Below are 20,275 nucleotides of genomic sequence, written 5' to 3'. Positions count from 1 at the left end.
TCAGCGAGGCTTGCACAGAGGGGAGAGGATCCTGCAGGAGGGGGCAGCCATTTTCTAGCCCTTAGGGCATAGAGAAAGGGGCGGAGCCTAACAGCGGTCCCGGTCTCCAGAGCGGCTCCCTGGCTAGAAAACGCGGCAAGAGCTGCATGTACAGCGTGGCTGCTGTGTTAACCTCAAAAAAGAACTGCATCTCTCCACTACAGGCTGTATGCAGTGATTACAGAAGGCTGATCTCCTGGCTACATCCCTGGCAAGAGGTTGTGAGTAGCTGGGGTGTTTGGCAGGGAATCTAATCTGTGGGAAGGAGTGGGGAGTGCCTCTTCCTCTGTGTCCCATACCAGCCTTCTGTTCTATTCTCTTTTTACTGCTGTCCCTCTGTGTCTGGGTGACTGTGTGTATCTATGTCAAACAGAACAAAAGCGGCTCAAAAGATGTTTGTCTGTTCTAAGTGTAACAACAAACTATCCAAGCCGCATGCCGCTGGGTCTACTTTGTGTGATGCTTGTATAGCAATAGATCCACCTATGGCTATTACGGCCGCACCTGCTCCCCCATGGGCCGCTGACATGGTTGGAGTTATGACGGATTTAACATCTGAGTTAGCTGAGGCACGTAGGTCTCAACCTCCCTGGGTGGAAGGGCTAACCAAGTCTCTAGACACCCTGGTACAGGTGATGGGTACAGTGGTGCCTGCACCCTCCACTTCCTACCAAAGACCGACACAAAAGTGTACTCTGGAGACGGTACTCCAATCAGAAAAGTCAGACGAAGAATTCCTCGCTACGGAGGAAACAGAAGAAGGGGAATTGAAGGAAGCGTTACAGGACGCTTCTCCTCAAGAATTAGAGTCCACCTCTCCAGGGGTGGAATCTCTAATTTTGGCGGTCAGAAAAGTTCTGAATCTACCTGAGGATGTACTACCTGCATCCCAGGAGTGTGAATTATTTCATGAACGACCAAAGAGCTTTACGGTTTTTCCGTTCTCACAGCAGCTGCAACAGCAGCTCTCAGTGGCCTGGAAGCAACCGGATAAACGGTTCCAAATTCCGCGCCGGTTTCCGTCTACTTATCCCTTTCCATCAACCATGATGGAAAAGTGGGAGACACCCCCTCCAGTCGATGCGTCAGTCTCCCGTCTCTCTAAGAAAACAGCACTCCCAGTACCGGGAGCTACAGTACTAAAAGATCCTTCGGATCGTAAGTTGGAGACAACGCTAAAATCAATTTATACTGCAGCGCAGCTCAACTTAGACCCACCCTTGTTACCGCTTGGGTTAACAAGGCAGTGGTCGGCTGGGCTGACCAGTTGATTACAGGTTTGGACTCTGGTACATCAAGAGCAGAGTTACGTCTACTAGCAGAACACATCCGTGAGTCTGCAGTTTTCTTGGGAGAAGCTTCGAAAGATATTAGTCAGATTAGTTCTCGCATATCTGCTTCTGCTATTTCAGCCCGCAGAGCCCTCTGGTTGCGCGCTTGGCAAGCGGACGCAGAATCCAAGCGAGCGGTCGAGGGTTTACCTTTCACAGGCGATATGCTGTTTGGCCCGGAACTGGACAAATGGATATCCCAGGCCACGGGGGGTAAGTCTTCCTTCCTTCCGTCAGTTGCTCCAGCTCCCAGGAGATTGTATAATGGACCTTCCTTTCATTCCTTTCGTGCGCCACATTCCTTTCGTGGTAGAGCCAGAGGTGCTCCCACACAACATAGAGGTGGCAGAGGTAGAGGTCGTCCACACCCCGTTGCACGTAGACCAGAGCCTAAACCAGCGGAAAAGCAGGTGGCATGATGGTCTTCCGTCCCATCTGGGACCTCCTGCAGTAGGAGCCCGCCTGAAAGATTTTCAACAGGTTTGGAATCAGACCTCTACAGAACCGTGGATCCGCAGACTAATTTCCCTGGGGTACCGAATAGACTTTGAAGTCCCCCCTCCACCTCGGTTCTTCACCACAAGTCTGCCAACGCCTGCAAGCAAGGCCAGGGTTTTACAGGAGGCTATCTGGTCTCTAGTAGTATCATCTGTACTAGTTCCGGTCCCGGAACATCAGAGAGGTTTGGGGTTTTACTCTAACCTGTTTGTAGTACCAAAACCAGATGGCTCGGTCAGGCCTATCTTAAACCTCAGGTCTTTAAACCTGTATCTGAAGATTTATCGCTTCAAAATGGAGTCTCTGCAGTCAGTTATAGCGAGCTTGGAACCAGGGGAGTTCCTATTATCCCTGGATATCAAGGATGCCTATCTCCATGTCCCCATTTGGGAACCTCACCAGGCTTTTCTGCGTTTCGCCATATTGAAGGATCATTATCAGTTTCGGGCATTGCCGTTCGGGTTATCCTCGGCTCCCCGTGACTTCACCAAGCTTATGTCAGTAATGATCGCTCTCCTTCGGTCATCAGGAGTGAACATAATCCCTTATTTGGACGACCTGCTAATCAAGGGTCCATCGGTATCTCTTCTATCAAATCAGGCCTTACTGACATATCAGACCCTAATCCAACATGGTTGGATAATCAACTTCAAAAAATCACATCTCAATCCGTCCCAGAAACTTCTGTTTCTGGGCATGATCTTGGATACTGCCTCACAACGGATTTTTCTTCCAATAGACAAGGCCCGGGATATCCGGTTGTTAGTTCAGCTGGTCCTCAGAACAAGAAAGGTGTCCCTGCTTCTTTGTCTGCGCCTCTTGGGGAAGATGGTAGCAGCTTTCGAGGCGCTACAGTTCGGCCGATTCCACTCCAGGGTGTTTCAGCTGGAACTGCTATCACAGGGGTCAGGGTCTCATCTGCTTCTTCATCAACAGATCCGTCTGAGCCCCGGTACCAGAGTGGCCCTTCTTTGGTGGCCACAATCCAGCAATCTGTTAGCGGGCAGAAGATTCGGAGTGTGGGACTGGATCATCGTAACAACAGATGCCAGCCTTCGAGGATGGGGAGCAGTAGTCCACGATCATCACTTTCAGGGTCGATGGTCCCCTCTAGAACAGAAGTGGCCCATAATTGTGTTGGAACTCAGAGCGATTTACAATGCTCTGATAGAGGCAAAAGACTTGCTAAAGACTCGTCCGGTAAGAGTTCAGTCCGACAACGCGACGGCCGTCGCTTACATCAACCGCCAAGGAGGGACTCGGAGTCGCATGGCTATGCGGGAAGTAACTCAGATCCTTCGGTGGGCCGAAAGACAGTCAGTAATCCTGTTGGCGGTATTCATACCGGGTGTGGACAACTGGGAAGCGGATTACCTGAGTCGACAGGATATGCATCCCGGGGAATGGATGCTTCATCCAGAGGTGTTCAACGCGCTGATACGTCGATGGGGATGTCCTCAGGTGGACCTCATGGCGTCGCGATTGAATCGTCAGCTCCCAGTATACGTCTCAAGAACTCGGGATCCGCAGGTGGCAGCGGTAGACGCCCTGACAAGTCCGTGGATCTATGACTTCGTTTACCTTTTCCCTCCGATTCGGCTTCTTCCTCGTCTTCTAAAAAGGATAAAACAAGAAACGGCCTCTGTAATTCTTGTAGCTCCGAACTGGCCTCGGAGAAGTTGGTTCTCGGACCTTCGGTCCCTATTGTCAGACGATCCGTGGCCCCTTCCTCTACGCCCGGATCTTCTACAGCAGGGCCCATTCGTACACCCCAATTTGGCGCAACTGCGTTTAACGGGGTGGCTCTTGAAACCGATATCCTAAGACGCAGGGGCATCCCGGACGCGGTTATTCCTACCATGCTACGCGCCAGGAAACCAGTTTCGGCTGCGCATTATCATCGCATCTGGCGTGCTTATATCTCATGGTGTTCCAGTCGGGGTCTTCCGTCTAGAATTTTTCGGTTGTCCCGGTTTCTGCTTTTCCTTCAGACGGGTCTGGATTCTGGTCTTCGGCTAGGAACTCTAAAGGTGCAGGTTTTTGCCCTTTCCATTTTCTTTCAACTAAAATTGGCCCTCATTCCTGAGGTGCAGACGTTTCTTCAAGGAGTCTTGCGGGTGCAGCCTCCTTTTGTACCTCCGATAGCTCCCTGGGACCTAAACTTAGTGCTTCGGTTTCTTCAGTCGCCCATGTTTGAACCTTTGGAGGAGGATGATTTTAAGTACTTGTCTTGGAAGACTGTCCTCCTCCTGGCTCTCGCTTCGGCTCGTCGTGTTTCGGAATTGGGTGCTCTGTCCTGTTGGCCACCTTACCTTGTGTTTCATGCGGATAGGGCGGAACTCCGGACGGTAGCCTCCTTTCTTCCCAAGGTTGTTGCAGCTTTTCATATCAATCAGCCTATTGTCGTACCGTCTTTGCTGGAGGACTCTGGTGGGTCTTCTACCTTGGATGTGGTTAGGGCTCTCCGCATCTATGTTGCCAGGACGGCGTCTCTCCGTAATTCTGAGTCGCTTTTTGTCCTCTATGATGCTGTTCGGAGGGGTTGGCCGGCATCTAAGCAGACTTTGGCACGTTGGATCCGGCTGACTATTCATCAGGCTTATAATAGTGCTGACTGTCGTCCTCCTTCCTCCATTTCGGCTCATTCCACACGTTCTGTGGGTGCGTCATGGGCGGCCGGTAGAGGAGCCTCCACGTCACAATTGTGCCGTGCGGCTACTTGGTCTTCAGTTCACACGTTTGTCAGGTTTTACAAGTTTGATACGTTTGCTACTTCGGCATCCCGTTTTGGCCGCCTTGTTCTGCAGGCGCCGCAGAGCGCTCCCGCCCGTGGGGAAAACTTTGGGACGTCCCCAGCGTAAGCACCTCCAGTGTCCCCTAGTGAATGAAAGAGAAAATGGGATTTTGGTACCTACCGGTAAATCCTTTTCTCTGATTCCACAGGGGACACTGGACGCCCACCTCAGCGCTCTTCGCCTGCCTGTTCGGTTTGTTCCGTATGTTGTATGTTTTGATTATTGTGTGTTCTTCTCTCCCTTTCACTCCGCTTGTTCTCCATCTCCTCTCGGTCTTCATTTTCTAAACTGAGGGCTGGTGGGGCATAGAGGGGGAGGAGCTTCACACTTCTAAATTATTTAAAGTGCCGGCTCCAGCTATCCACGCCTCTATACCCCAGCGTAAGCACCTCCAGTGTCCCCTGTGGAATCAGAGAAAAGGATTTACCGGTAGGTACCAAAATCCCATTTTTAGCTGAAGACTCTTGTTTGGAAAAAGAATATATGATTAATTTGCACTACCCCCTAATTAAAAAGGTAATATTGGTCTGAAGGCTACAATGCATGTTTCAATATGAGTATAGTATTTAGAAAGCAGTGGTATATTTGGGATAACATTGATGTGTTGCATTGCATTTTCAGATATTTTTCTGTATCTACCTACAGTACATGTATAGCACATCTAAACCTAAAATACAAGTTGCCTCATAAAAAAGAGCTAATTATAGAATTGACTAAAGTATATGCATAATTGTAATATTTGAATATTGTGTATTGTATCATGTTCTCAGAATACAACTATTTACACTGTATTTTTAGTATACATCAGCTCTGACATTTGATGCCGTCCAAGTAATGACTGAGGCCTTTCGCAATTTACGGAAACAGAGGGTAGAACTCTCAAGAAGAGGAAATGCTGGTGACTGTTTAGCAAATCCTGCAGTGCCATGGGGACATGGAGTAGAAATAGAAAGAGCATTGAAACAGGTACATGAATAATATATTACTTCTAATCCTGGCAAATTTCCAATGATAGTAGAAGCTGCCACAATAATATCTTATTATTAAGGCCTAATTTGGTAATAGGAACATAGCTGAGTAGGTCAGCCTTGCTGATCCTGCCCACTTCTCTAATGACGTGGAGTAAGAAGGGCATTGGTAATGGCACAATCTATGACGTTGTATGGCAGGGGGGCGGTGCCATGGTGATGTATGTGACATTGTTACGCCACCTGCAATTGTCCATTGGAAACTTAGATCCCTGAGGGGAGGTTGTACAATTAGGCAAGTGTCACGAGGGGTGTAAATGACAATGTTCTGAAATCATCTTATGACCATTGCTATCTTCCCTGTCTCTCCACTGCCAAGTGATGCACATATCATATGTGTTTTTGCTTCTGCAATCTAAGTGAGGAAAGACTGACAGCAGGTGAGAGAAGATACTTAACTTTCTGCTGCCTTCTTTGGTCTTGGTGCCAGTCACCATACTCCCCTTAAGATATACAGCGGGTAAAATAAGTATTGAACACTACCACATTTTTCTCAGTGAATATATTTGTAATGGGGCTATTCTAATGAAATGTTCACCAAATGTCAGCAACAACCCATGCAATCCACACATGCAAAGAAATCAAGCCATAGATGTCCATAAATTAAGTTATGTGTAATAATGTGAAATGACACAGAAAAAGTATTGAAGACGCTTACTGAAATGTATTTAATACTTCGTACAAAAGCCTTTGTTAGTAATGACAGCTTCTAAATGCCTCCTGTATGGAGAAACTAGTCTCATGCATTGCTCAGGTGTGATTTTGGCCCATTCTTCAACACAAACAGTCTTCAAATCTTGAAGGTTGCGTGGGCCTCTTCTATGAAATCTGATCTTTAGTTCTTTCCATAGATTTTCAATTGGATTCAAGTCGGGTGATTGGCTGGGCCATTCTAGCAGCTTTATTTTCTTTCTCTGAAACCAATTGAGAGTGTCCTTGGCTGTGTGTTTGGGATCATTGTCTTGCTGAAATGTCCACCCTCGTTTCATCTTCAGCATCCTGGTAGATGGCAACAGATTTTTATCAAGAATGTCTCAGTACATTTTTCCATTCATCCTTCCTGCAATTAAATGAAGTATGCCGGTACCGTATGCTGAAAAACAGCCCCACACCATGATGTTCCCACCTCCAAACTTCACTGTTGGTATGGTGTTTTTGGGGTGACGTGTAGTGCCATTTCTCCTTCTAACGTGGTGTGTATTATGGCATCCAAAGAGTTAATTTTGGTCTCATCTGACTATATTCTCCCAGTATTTCACAGGCTTGTCCAAATGTTGTACAGCAAACTTAAACACGCTTCAACATGCTTTTTCTTCAGCAATGGAGTCTTGCGTGGTGAGCATGCATACAGGCCATGGTGGTTGAGTGTATTACTTTATTGTTTTCTTTGAAACAATTGTACCTGCTAATTCCAGGTATTTCTGAAGCTCTCCACAAGTGGTCCTTGGCTCTTGGACAACTCTTGTGGTAATTCCTTTCACTCCTCGTGGTCGGTTTATGGTGAAATTTAGTTATTTCCACTTCCGGATTATGGCCCCAACAGTGCTCACTGAAACATTCAGAAGTTAAGAAATCCTTCTGTAACCAATGCCATCAGTATGTTTTGCAACAATAAGGTTGCGAAGGTCTTAAGAGAGCTCTTTGCTTTTACCCATCATGAGATGTTTCTTGTGTGACACCTTGGTAATGAGACACCTTTTTATAGGCCATCAGTTGGGACTGAACCAGCTTATATTAAATTGCACTGACTAGGGGCAGGATTGCTTTCTAATTACTGATAGATTTCAGCTGGTGTCTTGGCTTTGCCTTACCTTTCTTCATGTGTTAAATACTTTTTCCCTGTGTCATTTCACAATATTACACATAACTTATGGGTTGTTGCTGAGAATTGGTGAACATTTCATTACAATATCCCCATTATAAATATATTTACTGATAAAAATGTTGATGTGTTTAATGCTTATTTTACCTGCTAAGTATAAGTGTAAGTATAAGGAGGTACACATGGATATCTATCGCAATATATTTCTGCCTGCTGTCACTGCAGAACAGGTAGCTGGACTGTCCTTACTCATTTTCGAAAGAGTGTAACATGGAAGGATTATAACAAGTCAGTCATGGCACATTACTTTATAGCGTATGGAAGCAACTAAAGTAATATAACCAATACAAATCAACTTTTCTACATCTAAACCTTTTGGATCTAAAAAAACCTTACCACCTGTCTGTCTGTCCTTGTTATTCCAAGCACCAACCTTACAGGCTAGACAAGAAATGAAGAGGAGATCTTACAGAGCACCTACTTGCACTTTGTACTTCAGTGATTCCAGTACCTGGTGAATAGATAGGTGGCGTTCTCATGGATAGTGGTTCCATTCATAAAATGGCTGTTCCATTGTGTGTAGGTGACCTGTATACCCTAATAGCAGACTTGTGTGTATAAAAGTTGTATATAACAAATAAATAATATTAATTTTATTTAAATGGCGCTTTTCTCCAATAGGACTCAATATCTGCTTCTCGTATGTTCTTTCCATAGGTCCAAGTAGATGGATTGACTGGTAACATTAAATTTGACCAGAATGGTAAAAGAGTTAATTATACAATTAACATCATGGAACTGAAAAGCAATGGTCCTCGTAAGGTAACTCACTGACACTGCCTTATACCAATTTCTCTTATTTATAGCATCAGTAATGATAATTTATGAGTCTATAAGTGATACTATGGCCGGTATCCAATTAGCCACAATATATTTTCGGGGGCGAAAAACAGGGATTTTTCACTGATAATCCCCGTTTTCTCCGATTTGTTTAATCATGGTATTGGATAATCAAATAGGATTATTCGCCCGAAAGCACATAGGATCCGTGATAAGTTCACTGACCTATGTGTTTTCACCATCGTAGCCGTGAAAACACAGCACTTTACGGGGATTATTTTTCGGGCAATATCAGGTCCGAAAAAAAATCCCCGATAAATGCCAGCGTTGGGCCAGACTTCGGGGCTAAATGGATATCCCCAGGGGATACCGCTGCTAATTGGATACCGACCTATATATTTTTTACATGAAAACTTTAAGAATTAAAATCATTGTTAAGTGAAACTTGCTATATTTACTACAATGTGATGTTAGCTGCAATGTAATGCTAAATCAGTGCATTCTCTATTGAATCTAAGCCACAGTCTACTGTTTATAGGAGTGAATTTGTTCTTATATCTTGTTTTTATTTTTTTCAAAAGTAGCTAAAGAGATGGATAGTAAGGAATAGTATAAAATATTTACCAGACATTTGTGCTCACACTATACATTTTCCTGCACTCTTATGGGCCTATGGGAATTGTGCAAAAGCTGTGAAGACTGGCATTCCTCATCGCCACATGTCGTAGTGATTTAGAATGCTTTTCAGGCCTATTTATTAAAGTCTAGGTGCGCCTCTAAAAAAGGTTTTAAATGATCTTGGTAAATGGAGCATTATCTTTGTCCTCACAGACAGCTATGGGAGCTGCCTTTGCTATCATTCAGATAGCATCAGACATCTCTAATAGTCAGTACCCATTACTTGAAAAGCCCGGATACTCTTAATTGGCTCAATCCTCCAAAAACAGACTATTGGATGACTGACCGCAATTTTTAGTTTCATAAATAGGCCTCTAGACTGCTATCCTGACACTGTAAACTACAACACGTCTGATTTTTCATCTTAAACCCTGCTATTTATTATTTTAATTTGGCAGATTGGATATTGGAGTGAAGTTGACAAAATGGTGGTCACTGTTACTGATGTGTTATCTGGAAATGATTCCATGGGTTTGGAGAATAAAACCGTTATTGTCACAACTATTTTGGTAAGATTTATTAATCATGCAAAAATACATTGTAATGAATAACCTGCAATTTATATTATTTTACATTTTTACTTTTGATTAAATGGTCAGTAATAATTCTGTATAAATGTGATTATAGGATGTCTAGTCCAGTTTACTGTGCACATTACCGTGTTAAAGCCATTGTGCTGAAGACAATAGATCTTTTTTCTATATTATTGACAAGTACTTGTTTGTTAGGGATTTACCAGATGATCAGATGGTTAAAATATGTATTATGTTATTATTTTATATAGTTCATGTATTTCTAAAGTTTACACCAAGACATGATTAGACAAAATACTGCCTACAGAGCTAATCCAATGCTGCGTTTTACATGTAATGTATACCATTGTGCAATTGTAGGGTACTGTACAGTCCTGTACATCAGACCAGCTTATTGTTATGTAACCTAGTCATTGGATTCCCCAAGGAATGCAGTGATTTCCTGAACAGGCACGCCATCCATCTCTCTCTTAACTTTCTCCCATAACACCCCATCTGCACACGTTATATATTACATGTGGCCAAACAGTTATTTTTAGATGTACAGTACTGTATCAATATCTCTCAAACAGCACAAGTAATTTATTCTCACAGGACTAAAAGAGCTTCGGAAATATTTAATCCAATTTTCCTGGAATATTATCTTAAAGACAATACCACACCAATTATATCAAACTTTGTATCGGATAAACAAGGATCTGGGTCTCCAAAACTCTTCAGATTCTCCACTGTATAAAATCCATGTAAAATGCATTTAAATTAATGAGCTGATTTGTTGAAATAAAAAAATGCAAACCAAAACAGTGTATTCCACACTTATACATAGCTGTACATATGTGTATACCTGCGTATCAGCAGCATATGCGGCCAGTTTATGACAAGACATCACCAGCGTGTGTGGCTTTTTTACAGTAAGTACTCAGAAGCCCTATCTCTGGCAGGGGATGTAGTCAAAAGGTCATCAGTAACAATGTCGACATTCTTAATATCGGCACCACAATGTTGACCGTTATGATTTCAGCATTGTTAAAATGTTGACAGGCAACTTGCCGACATTCTCAAAACAACGTTCTCAGAGTGTCCACATTAGACTGCAGGTGGGAGGATGAGGCTGTGGGGGAGGTCAGGGTTAGGTACTAGAGGGATAGTTAGAAATAGCAGAGAAACACTTACCGGAATGCCAGAGGATTGGAGCTCTAACCCGCAAGTGATGGTCACATGACCGAGACGCAGCTGCCAGGAGACGGTAATTCACCGCTATGCCAAGGGACATTTCTAACATTTCGACATGTCATCACTGTCTACATTATGACTGTCGACATTTCGTATCTAACCCGTCCAGCAGAGACACCTGATTTTGTCAGATAAAAAGCTTCTCTCCCTTTTGAGTTAGAAGTAAATCTGGCTAGTACAATAGGTGCAATTTTACACGTTGGTAAAGTCATGTTGTGGGAGGATTTATTTAGGGTAGTGCTTCCTAGTCAACTAGTCAATTGCAGAGCTACAGTGAATCCGCCCCCGGTATTTCTATGACACATTCAAAAAGCAGACAATATTTTCATTGCTTTCAAAAGACTTTAAAATAACATTTGAATCCTTTGTATCACAGAATGGTTTGTCCAAGAGCAAATTTGCCCCCTTTACCTGGGTTTGCTCCTTAGTATAAATGTATCTTATTTATGTGCAATGTCTGTTTCCCATCTCTTCCCTATACAAATTACACAATGATGAACACGTTGTTAAAATAGTTAAAAGTTATAATAGCATCCAGGATGAAAATGGCAAACACATCTTCAGGGAAAATGATGATGTTTCCAGAATGACTCAGTATATCAGACAACTTGGCAATTATACCATGAAGTGATGTTTAGGCATTAATGCAAGATAATTAGATTTGGTGTCATGGGGAATTTCCATATGCTTGTGACTTTTTCAAACTGATCATAATTTAACATGTAATTATCATGCATAGCTGATCTTTATGATTTTGTGACCTGTGTACAGGAATATACTAGGTTGCAATGTGTCATCTGGCCATTATCTATCGGTATGTGGGCAAAGTCTGTGTTACAGTTAAAGGATGCAGTGGAGATATCGGGGTCAATTCAATGAGGTGCAATTTTGCAAAAGCGAGTTTGTTTCATGAAACTCACATAAATTGCATGGATGCACGCACCCGAGAATTTAAAGATACAATTAGAAATGTCAATGTGCTGTACAGCCATGGCCAAAAGTTTTGAGAATGACACAAGTATTGGTTTTCACAAAGTATGCTGCTACAGTTTTTATGATGGCAATTTGCATATACTCCCCAATGAAGAGTGATCAGATGAATTGTAATTAATTGCAAAGTCCCTCTTTGCCATAACAATGAACTTAAACCCAAAAACAACATTTCCACTTCATTTCAGCCCTGCCACAAAAGGACCAGCTGACATCGTATCAGTGATTCTCTCATTAACACAGGTGAGAGTGTTGATGAGGACGGGGCTGGAGATCACTCTGTCATGCTGATTGAGTTAGAATAACAGACTGGAAGCTTTAAAAGGAGGGTGGAGCTTAAAATCATTGTTTTTCCTCTGTTAACCATGGTTACCTGCAAGGAAACACGTGCAGTCATCATTGCTTTGCAAAAAAAGGGCTTCAGAGGCAAGGATATTGCTGCTAGTAAGATTGCACCTAAATCAACCATTTATTGGATCATCAAGAACTTCAAGGAGAAAGGTTCAATAGTTGTGAAGAAGGCTTCAGGGCACCCAAGAACATCCAGCAAGTGCCAGGACCGTCTACTAAATTTGATTCAGCTGCGGGATCGGGGCACCACCAGTGCAGAGTTTGCTCAGGAGCAGCAGGCAGGTGTGAGGGCATCTTCACGCACAGTGAGGCAAAGATTTTTGGAGGATGGCCTGGTGTCAAGAAGGGCAGCAAAGAAGTCACTTCTCTCCAGGAAAGACATCAGGGATAGACTGATATTCTGCAAAAGGTACAGGGATTGGACTGATGAGGACTGGGGTAAAGTTATTTTCTCTGATGAATCCCCTTTTAGATTGTTTGGAGAATCTGGAAAAACGCTTGTCCGGAGAAGGATAGGTGAGCACTACCATCAATTCTGTGTCATGCCAAAAGTAAAGCATCCTGAGACCTTTCATGTGTGGGGTTGCTTCTTAGCCAAGGGAGTGGGCTCACTCACAATTTTGCCAAATAACACAGCCATGAATAAAGAATGGCACCAAAACATCCTCCAAGAGCAACTTCTCTCAACCATCCAAGAATAGTTTGTTGACGAACAATGCCTTTTCCAGCCATAAGTCAAAACTGATTACTAAGTGACTCGGAGAACAAAACATCAAAATTTTAGGTCCATGGCTAGGAAAAACTCCAGACCTTAATCCCATTGAGAACTTGTGGTCAATCCTCAAGAGGCAAATGGACAAACAAAAACCCACAAATTCTGACAAACTCCAAGCATTGATTAGGCAAGAATGGGTGGCCATCAGTCATTATGTGGCCCAGAAGTTGATTGACAGCATGCCTGGGCAAATTGCAGAGGTTTTGAAAAAGAATGGTCAACACTTCAAATATTGACTCTGCATAAACCTAATGTAATTGTCAATAAAAGCCTTTGACACTTATGAAATGCTTGTAATTTTACTTCAGTATACCATAGTAACATCTCACAAAAAGGTCTAAAACACTGAAGCAGCAAACTTTGTGAAAACCAATACTTTTGTCATTCTCAAAACTTTTGGCCATGGCTCTAGTTGCAGCGAGGGTGCGCATCAATTTGACCTGGGAGATGTGCATGAAAAAGTGAGGATTCCACCCTGGACCCCAAAAAAGTGACATCTGAGATAGCAGGACCATATAGAAGACTGCTAGCAGCCATATGGAAAGTACTGGGCTTTTTTAAAATTTGTCAAATGCGTGAGTTTTGCACTTTTTATTAATAGTGGAAAAATTATAGCGAGCAAGTGTTTTCCATCAAAGTAAAGTCTTTCCAGAATTTTGGGGTATAGAAAAATGTCTGTATTTTTAAGTGCCTTTATACAAGTTTGTAAAAAGTTGAATAAACAGTTTTACATCTCAACTGCAAGTTCTAAAACCCCTCTCCCATCAATACAGCATCAATAGAACATCTCCACATACCTATCCCACATCATTTACACCTCCACATAGCTGTCCTACATCATTTACATCTCCACATACAGTACCTGTCCTACATCAATAACATGTCCAATATCTGTTCCACATTATTTACACACCCACATACCTGTCTCACATTATTTACTCACCCTCATACCTGTACCAAATAATTTACACCTCCACATACCTTTCCCACATAATTTACACTCCCACATACCTGTCCCACATAATTTACACCTCCACATACCTATTCCACATCATTTACACCTCCACATACCTGTCCCACATCATTTACACCTCCACATACCTGTCCCACATCATTTACACCTCCACATGCCTGTCTCACATCATTTACACCTCCACATACCTGTCCCATATAATTTACACCTCCACATACCTGTCCCACATAATTTATACCTCCACATACCTATCCCACATCATTTACACCTCCACATACCTGTCCCACATAATTTACACCTCCACATACCTGTCCCACATAATTTATACCTCCACATACCTGTCCCACATCATTTACACCTCCACATACCTGTCCCACATCATTTACACCTCCACATACCTATCCCACATCATTTACACCTCCACATACTTGTCCCACATCATTTACACCTCCACATACCTGTCCCACATAATTTATACCTCCACATACCTGTCCCACGTTATTTACACCTCCACATACCTGTCCCACATCATTTACACCTCCACATACTTGTCCCACATCATTTACACATCCACATACATGTCCCACATCATTTATACCTCCAAATACCTGTCCCACATCATTTACACCTCCACATACCTGTCCCACATCATTTATACCTCCACATATCTGTTCCACATCATTTACACATCCACATACATGTCCCACATCATTTACACCTCTACATACCTGTCCTACATCATTTACACCTCCACGTATCTGTCCCACATCATTTACATCTCCCCATACCTGACCCACATTATTTACACCTCCACATACCTGTTTTACATCATTTACACCTCCACATACCTGTCCCACATTATTTACACATCACCATACCTTTCCCACATCATTTACACCTCCACATACCTGCCCCACAGCATTTACACCACCACATACCTGCCGCACATTATTTACACCTCCACATACCTGTCCCACATCATTTACACCTCCAAATACTTGTCCCACATCTTTTACACATCCACATACATGTCCCACATAATTTATACCTCCAAATACCTGTCCCACATCATTTACACCTCCACATACCTTTCCCACATCATTTACACCTCCACATACCTGTCCCACATCATTTATACCTCCACATATCTGTTCCACATCATTTACACATCCACATACATGTCCCACATCATTTACACCTCTACATACCTGTCCTACATCATTTACACCTCCACGTATCTGTCCCACATCATTTACATCTCCCAATACCTGTCCCACATTATTTACACCTCCACATACCTGTTTTACATCATTTACACCTCCACATACCTTTCCCACATCATTTACACCTCCACATACCTGCCCCACAGCATTTACACCACCACATACCTGTCCCACATTATTTACACCGCCACATACCTGCCTCAAGTCATTTACACCTCACCATACCTGTCCTACATCATTTACACCTCCACATACCTGTCCCACATAATTTACACCTCCACATACCTATCCCACATCATTTGCACCTCCACATACCTGTCCCACATCATTTACACCTCCACATACCTGTCCCACATCATTTACACCTCTACATACCTCTCCTACATCACTTAAACCTCCACATACCTGCCCCACAGCATTTACACCACCACATACCTGTCCCACATTATTTAACTCTCCACATACCTGTCCCAAATCATTTACACCTCACCATACCTGTCCTACATCATTTACACCTCCACATACCTGTCCAACATCATTTACACCTCCACATACCTATCCCACATAATTTGCACCTCCACATACCTGTCCCACATCATCTACACCTCCACATACCTGTCCCACATCATTTCACCTCTACATACCTGTCCTACATCACTTAAACCTCCAGGTATGTGGTGGTGTAATTGCTGCCTCACAGAATTTACACCACCACATACCTGCCCCACATTATTTAACTCTCCACATACCTGTCCCAAATCATTTACACCTCACCATACCTGTCCTACATCATTTACACCTCCACATACCTGTCTTACATAATTTACACCTCCACATACCTATCCCACATCACTTACATCTCCACATACCCATCTTACATAATTTACAACTCTACATACCTGCCCCACACTATTTACACCTCCACATACCTGTCCCACATTATTTACATATCACCATACCTGTCCCACATCATTTACATCTCCACATACCTGTCCCACACTATTTACAAAGCCACGTACCTGTCCCACATAATTGAATCCATTATTGAGCTGTTTAGAGAAATTCACCTGAAAGCTGTCTTTATTGGCCAAATTATGTTATTAATCCCCTCCATGTGTTTGATTATTCATTGGGATGGGTGTACCAGAGGTTCTGCACTGTTTTCTGACATTTTACCTTGAAGTAAAGATTTTTCCTACATTTACAATTCCAATGTGAGTTTGGAATTGAATTGCAAATTAAATACGCTGTGCGAGTCTCCCGTGAGAACAGCTCGCAGGACCCAACTCGCACCTTCTTGGATTGCCAGCGCCTTAAAGTGTTCGTAAGTGGTGGAATGATGGAGTGAAGGTTAGCAAATTTGTTTTTTCCCCACTCAACAGCATTGGTAACTCATGCTCTGTTAATGCAGGTATTGGATTTCTTCACCAGAAACTCACTATCAGTATTGTTATTAAGTTATTTATATAGTGCACACATACTATGCAGTGCTACCACTAAACAAAAGAAATAATAAAAGTTAATAATTGCTGCTTGGTAATCCTACAGTCACCGGTAGGAGCAATGCTCCAAGTGATGGGGGAAAAAAAAACCTTACACAAAAATCCTAATTCTCAAGCATTCTGGCTAATTAATACCATGGGGTCTATTTACTAAAGTGCGAGTTTTAAGAAATGGAGATGTTGCCCATAGCAACCAATCAATCAGGTTCTATTTAACACTTAACTAGCACCTTCTAGAAGATAATAGCTAGAATCTAATTGGTTGCTATGGGCAACATCTCCACTTCTAAAAACTCTCACTTTAGTAAATATACCCCTATGCCATCATATTCTTTGTACAAGATTGGTAACATTTGTAAACCTATTTTGATGATTTATCTTTGATGAAGTTTAATGTATTTTCTCGAATGCAACTGTTGCCTATAGTATATGTAGACTAGGGATGAGCGGGTTCGGTTCCCTGAGAACCGAACCCACCCGAACTTCGGGGATCCGGGGCGATCCGAGCCCAAGCTCGGATCTCCCTGTCTGCCCCGGATCCCTCTCCCGAGGCAAAACCTCGAGATCTGCTGTCGGATCTCGAGGTTTTGCCTCGAGCGGCCATTTTAAAAAAAATGCCTTTGCCTTTAATGGGCAAAGTGCTGATTGGCTGACAGAGCCGTCTGTCACGGCTCTCAGCCAATCAGCATTATGGTGCTCATTTGCATGTAGCACGGACTCGTGAGATCCGTGCTACATGCATCTGTGTGATTGACAGTGACACAGAGCACAGATGGGTCAGTGAGACCCGTCTGTGCTGCTGTGTATTTCAATGACACAGATGCACGCACGGACCAGGAGATCCGTGCTACTTGCATCTGTGTCATTGACACAGAGCACTAACGGGTCCGTGAGACCCGTCTGTGCTGCTGTGGTAAAAAAAAAAAACAAAACCTGTGTAAAAAGAGAAAAAAATGGCGTGCCCCCCCCCCAAAAAAGAGCAACCAGCCCCGGGCATTAGTGACCCAGTGCTGGGTGTGCTTAAATACAGGGGACAAACGACATAGGGGTCCCCTGTACTTAAACACAACCAGCACCGGGCTAGTCAGAACCAGAGCTGGTTGCCAAAATACGGGGGACAAACGACGTAGGGGTCCCCCGTATTCTGCGCAACCAGCTCTGGGCTCTGATCCGGTCCTGGTTCTGGAAATACAGGGGAAAAAAATGAGTAGGGTTCCCCTGTATGTTCCAGAACCAGCACTGGACTTTTTCTAGCGGGGGGCTGATGCCACAGCCAGGGGAGCCCTTTCACCGGGCCCCCCAGCCGCAGCATCAGCCCTGACCGCTAGTCAGCCCAGGCCGGGGATCCCTGGAGAGCTGGGGACCCCCCCAATAAAGGGGTCACCCTCTCCAGGGCTCCCCAGGCCCATGCTGATAGCCCGGGGCTATCCCCGCCACCCCTGGTGGCGGTGGGTGGCGGGTTGATTGTGTGGTGTGGTGTAAATAAAGAATATCAAACATTGTCTTTACAAGTAGAACTGCAAGTCCCAGCAAGCCTGCCCCGCATGCTGGTACTTGGAGAACCACAAGTACCAGCATGCAGGGCATTAAGGGCCCACTAGTACCTGTAGTTCACCTGTAAAAAAATGTTTAAAAAAAACACAGGACACACACACCGTGACAGTATAAGTTTATTAAACATACATACACACACACACACACACATGTACACATACTCACCTATGTAACCCTGTAGCATCGGTCCACTTGTCCGGTAAAGTATCCATAGGGGACCTGTGAAAAAAAACATACTCACCATCTCCTATGCGAGGTTCTGTCCTCTTCGTTCCAAAGTAGGCATCCCCGGACTTGGCAAAAAAAAAAAAACGAAAACGCGATCCACGAACTTAGTACCGTTCTATAGAACGGTACTTCCCGAATGAGAGCTTAGCGGCGGGGTATCACCATGGAAACCCCGCTGCTAAGCGTTCATTGGCTGAGAGAGGCCATCTCCCGTCTCTCTCAGCCAATGAACGGCTCCCTCCATTGTAGTCAATGCTGGGAGCCGCAAGGTTATTAAAGTTTACCCTGCGGTTCCCACCATTGACTACAATGGAGGGAGCCGTTCATTGGCTGAGAGACGGGAGATGACCTCTCTCAGCCAATGAACGCTTAGCAGCGGGGTTTCCATGGTGATACCCCGCCGCTAAGCTCTCATTCGGGAAGTACCGTACTATAGAACGGTACTAAGTTCGTGGATCGCGTTTTCGTTTTTTTTTTTTGCCAAGTCCGGGGATGCCTACTTTGGAACGAAGAGGACAGAACCTCGCATAGGAGATGGTGAGTATGTTTTTTTTCACAGGTCCCCTAGGGATACTTTACCGGACAAGTGGACCGATGCTACAGGTTACATAGGTGAGTATGTGTACATGTGTGTGTGTGTATGTATGTTTAATAAACTTATACTGTCACGGTGTGTGTGTCCTGTGTTTTTTTAAACATTTTTTTTACAGGTGAACTACAGGTACTAGTGGGCCCTTAATGCCCTGCATGCTGGTACTTGTGGTTCTCCAAGTACCAGCATGCGGGGCAGGCTAGCTGGGACTTGCAGTTCTACTTGTAAAGACAATGTTTGATATTCTTTATTTACACCACACCACACAATCAACCCGCCACCCACCGCCACCAGGGGTGGCGGGGATAGCCCCGGGCTATCAGCCTGGGCCTGGGGTGCCCTGGAGAGGGTGACCCCTTTATTGGGGGGGTCCCCAGCTCTCCAGGGATCCCCGGCCTGGGCTGACTAGCGGTCAGGGTTGATGCTGCGGCTGGGGGGCCCGGTGAAAGGGCTCCCCTGGCTGTGGCATCAGCCCCCCGCTAGAAAAAGTCCAGTGCTGGTTCTGGAACATACAGGGGAACCCTACTCATTTTTTGTCCCCTATATTTCCAGAACCAGGACCGGATCAGAGCCCAGAGCTGGTTGCGCAGAATACAGGGGACCCCTACGTCGTTTGTCCCCCGTATTTTGGCAACCAGCGCTGGTTCTGACTAGCCCGGTGCTGGTTGTGCTTAAGTACAGGGGACCCCTACGTCGTTTGTCCCCTGTATTTAAGCACACCCAGCACTGGGTTACTAATGCCCGGGGCTGGTTGCTCTTTTTTGGGGGGGTGCACGCCATTTTTTTCTTTTTTTACACAGGTTTTTTTTTTTTTTTTTACCACAGCAGCACAGACGGGTCTCACGGACCTGTCATTGCTCTGTGCCAATCACACAGATGCATGTAGCACGGATCTCCCGGGTTCGTGCTACATGCAAATGGGCACCATAACGCTGATTGGCTTCCTGTCTGCCACTGCAGTGCCACTCCTAGATGGGCCACGTGTTTGTGCCGCCCCCTTGTGTCGCTTAGCATAGTCATCCAGCTTCCTCGGTACAACCTTTTGGCCTAAAAACAATATTGTGAGGTGTGAGGTGTTCAGAATAGAGTGGAAATGAGTGGAAATTAATGTTATTGGGGTTATTAATAGCGTAGGAACAAAAAAAGGCCCATTTATGTGATTTTAGCGTTTTTTTTTTATTTTTTAAGAAAAAATCCAGATCCAAAACACAAAACCCAGAACCCAAAACACGGAAGGGTGGTTTTGGCAAAACCAATCCAGATCCAAAACACGAAGAAAGATCCAGATCC

General features: G+C 44.2%; 1 protein-coding gene across 4 annotated transcripts in view; it reads left to right on the top strand.

The window, feature by feature from the left end:
• GRIA2 (glutamate ionotropic receptor AMPA type subunit 2) overlaps nucleotides 1-20,275 on the top strand; it is a 232,105-nt gene that overhangs the window by 146,855 nt on the left and 64,975 nt on the right. For all 4 annotated transcript variants that reach the window (XM_088475313.1, XM_088475311.1, XM_088475309.1 and 1 more), the window contains exons 7-9: nucleotides 5,462-5,629; nucleotides 8,231-8,335; nucleotides 9,430-9,540. In XM_088475313.1, the coding sequence (XP_088331439.1) occupies nucleotides 5,462-5,629; nucleotides 8,231-8,335; nucleotides 9,430-9,540 (384 nt within the window). The remainder of the gene's footprint in view (nucleotides 1-5,461; nucleotides 5,630-8,230; nucleotides 8,336-9,429; nucleotides 9,541-20,275) is intronic.

Source organism: Taudactylus pleione, unplaced genomic scaffold, assembly GCF_031769625.1.
Source record: "Taudactylus pleione unplaced genomic scaffold, aTauple2 ptg000170l, whole genome shotgun sequence".
In the NCBI taxonomy this organism is placed as follows: Eukaryota; Metazoa; Chordata; class Amphibia; order Anura; family Myobatrachidae; genus Taudactylus; species Taudactylus pleione.
The sequence above is the reverse complement of the archived record's forward strand: the minus strand, read 5'-3'. Positions and strand labels throughout refer to the sequence as shown.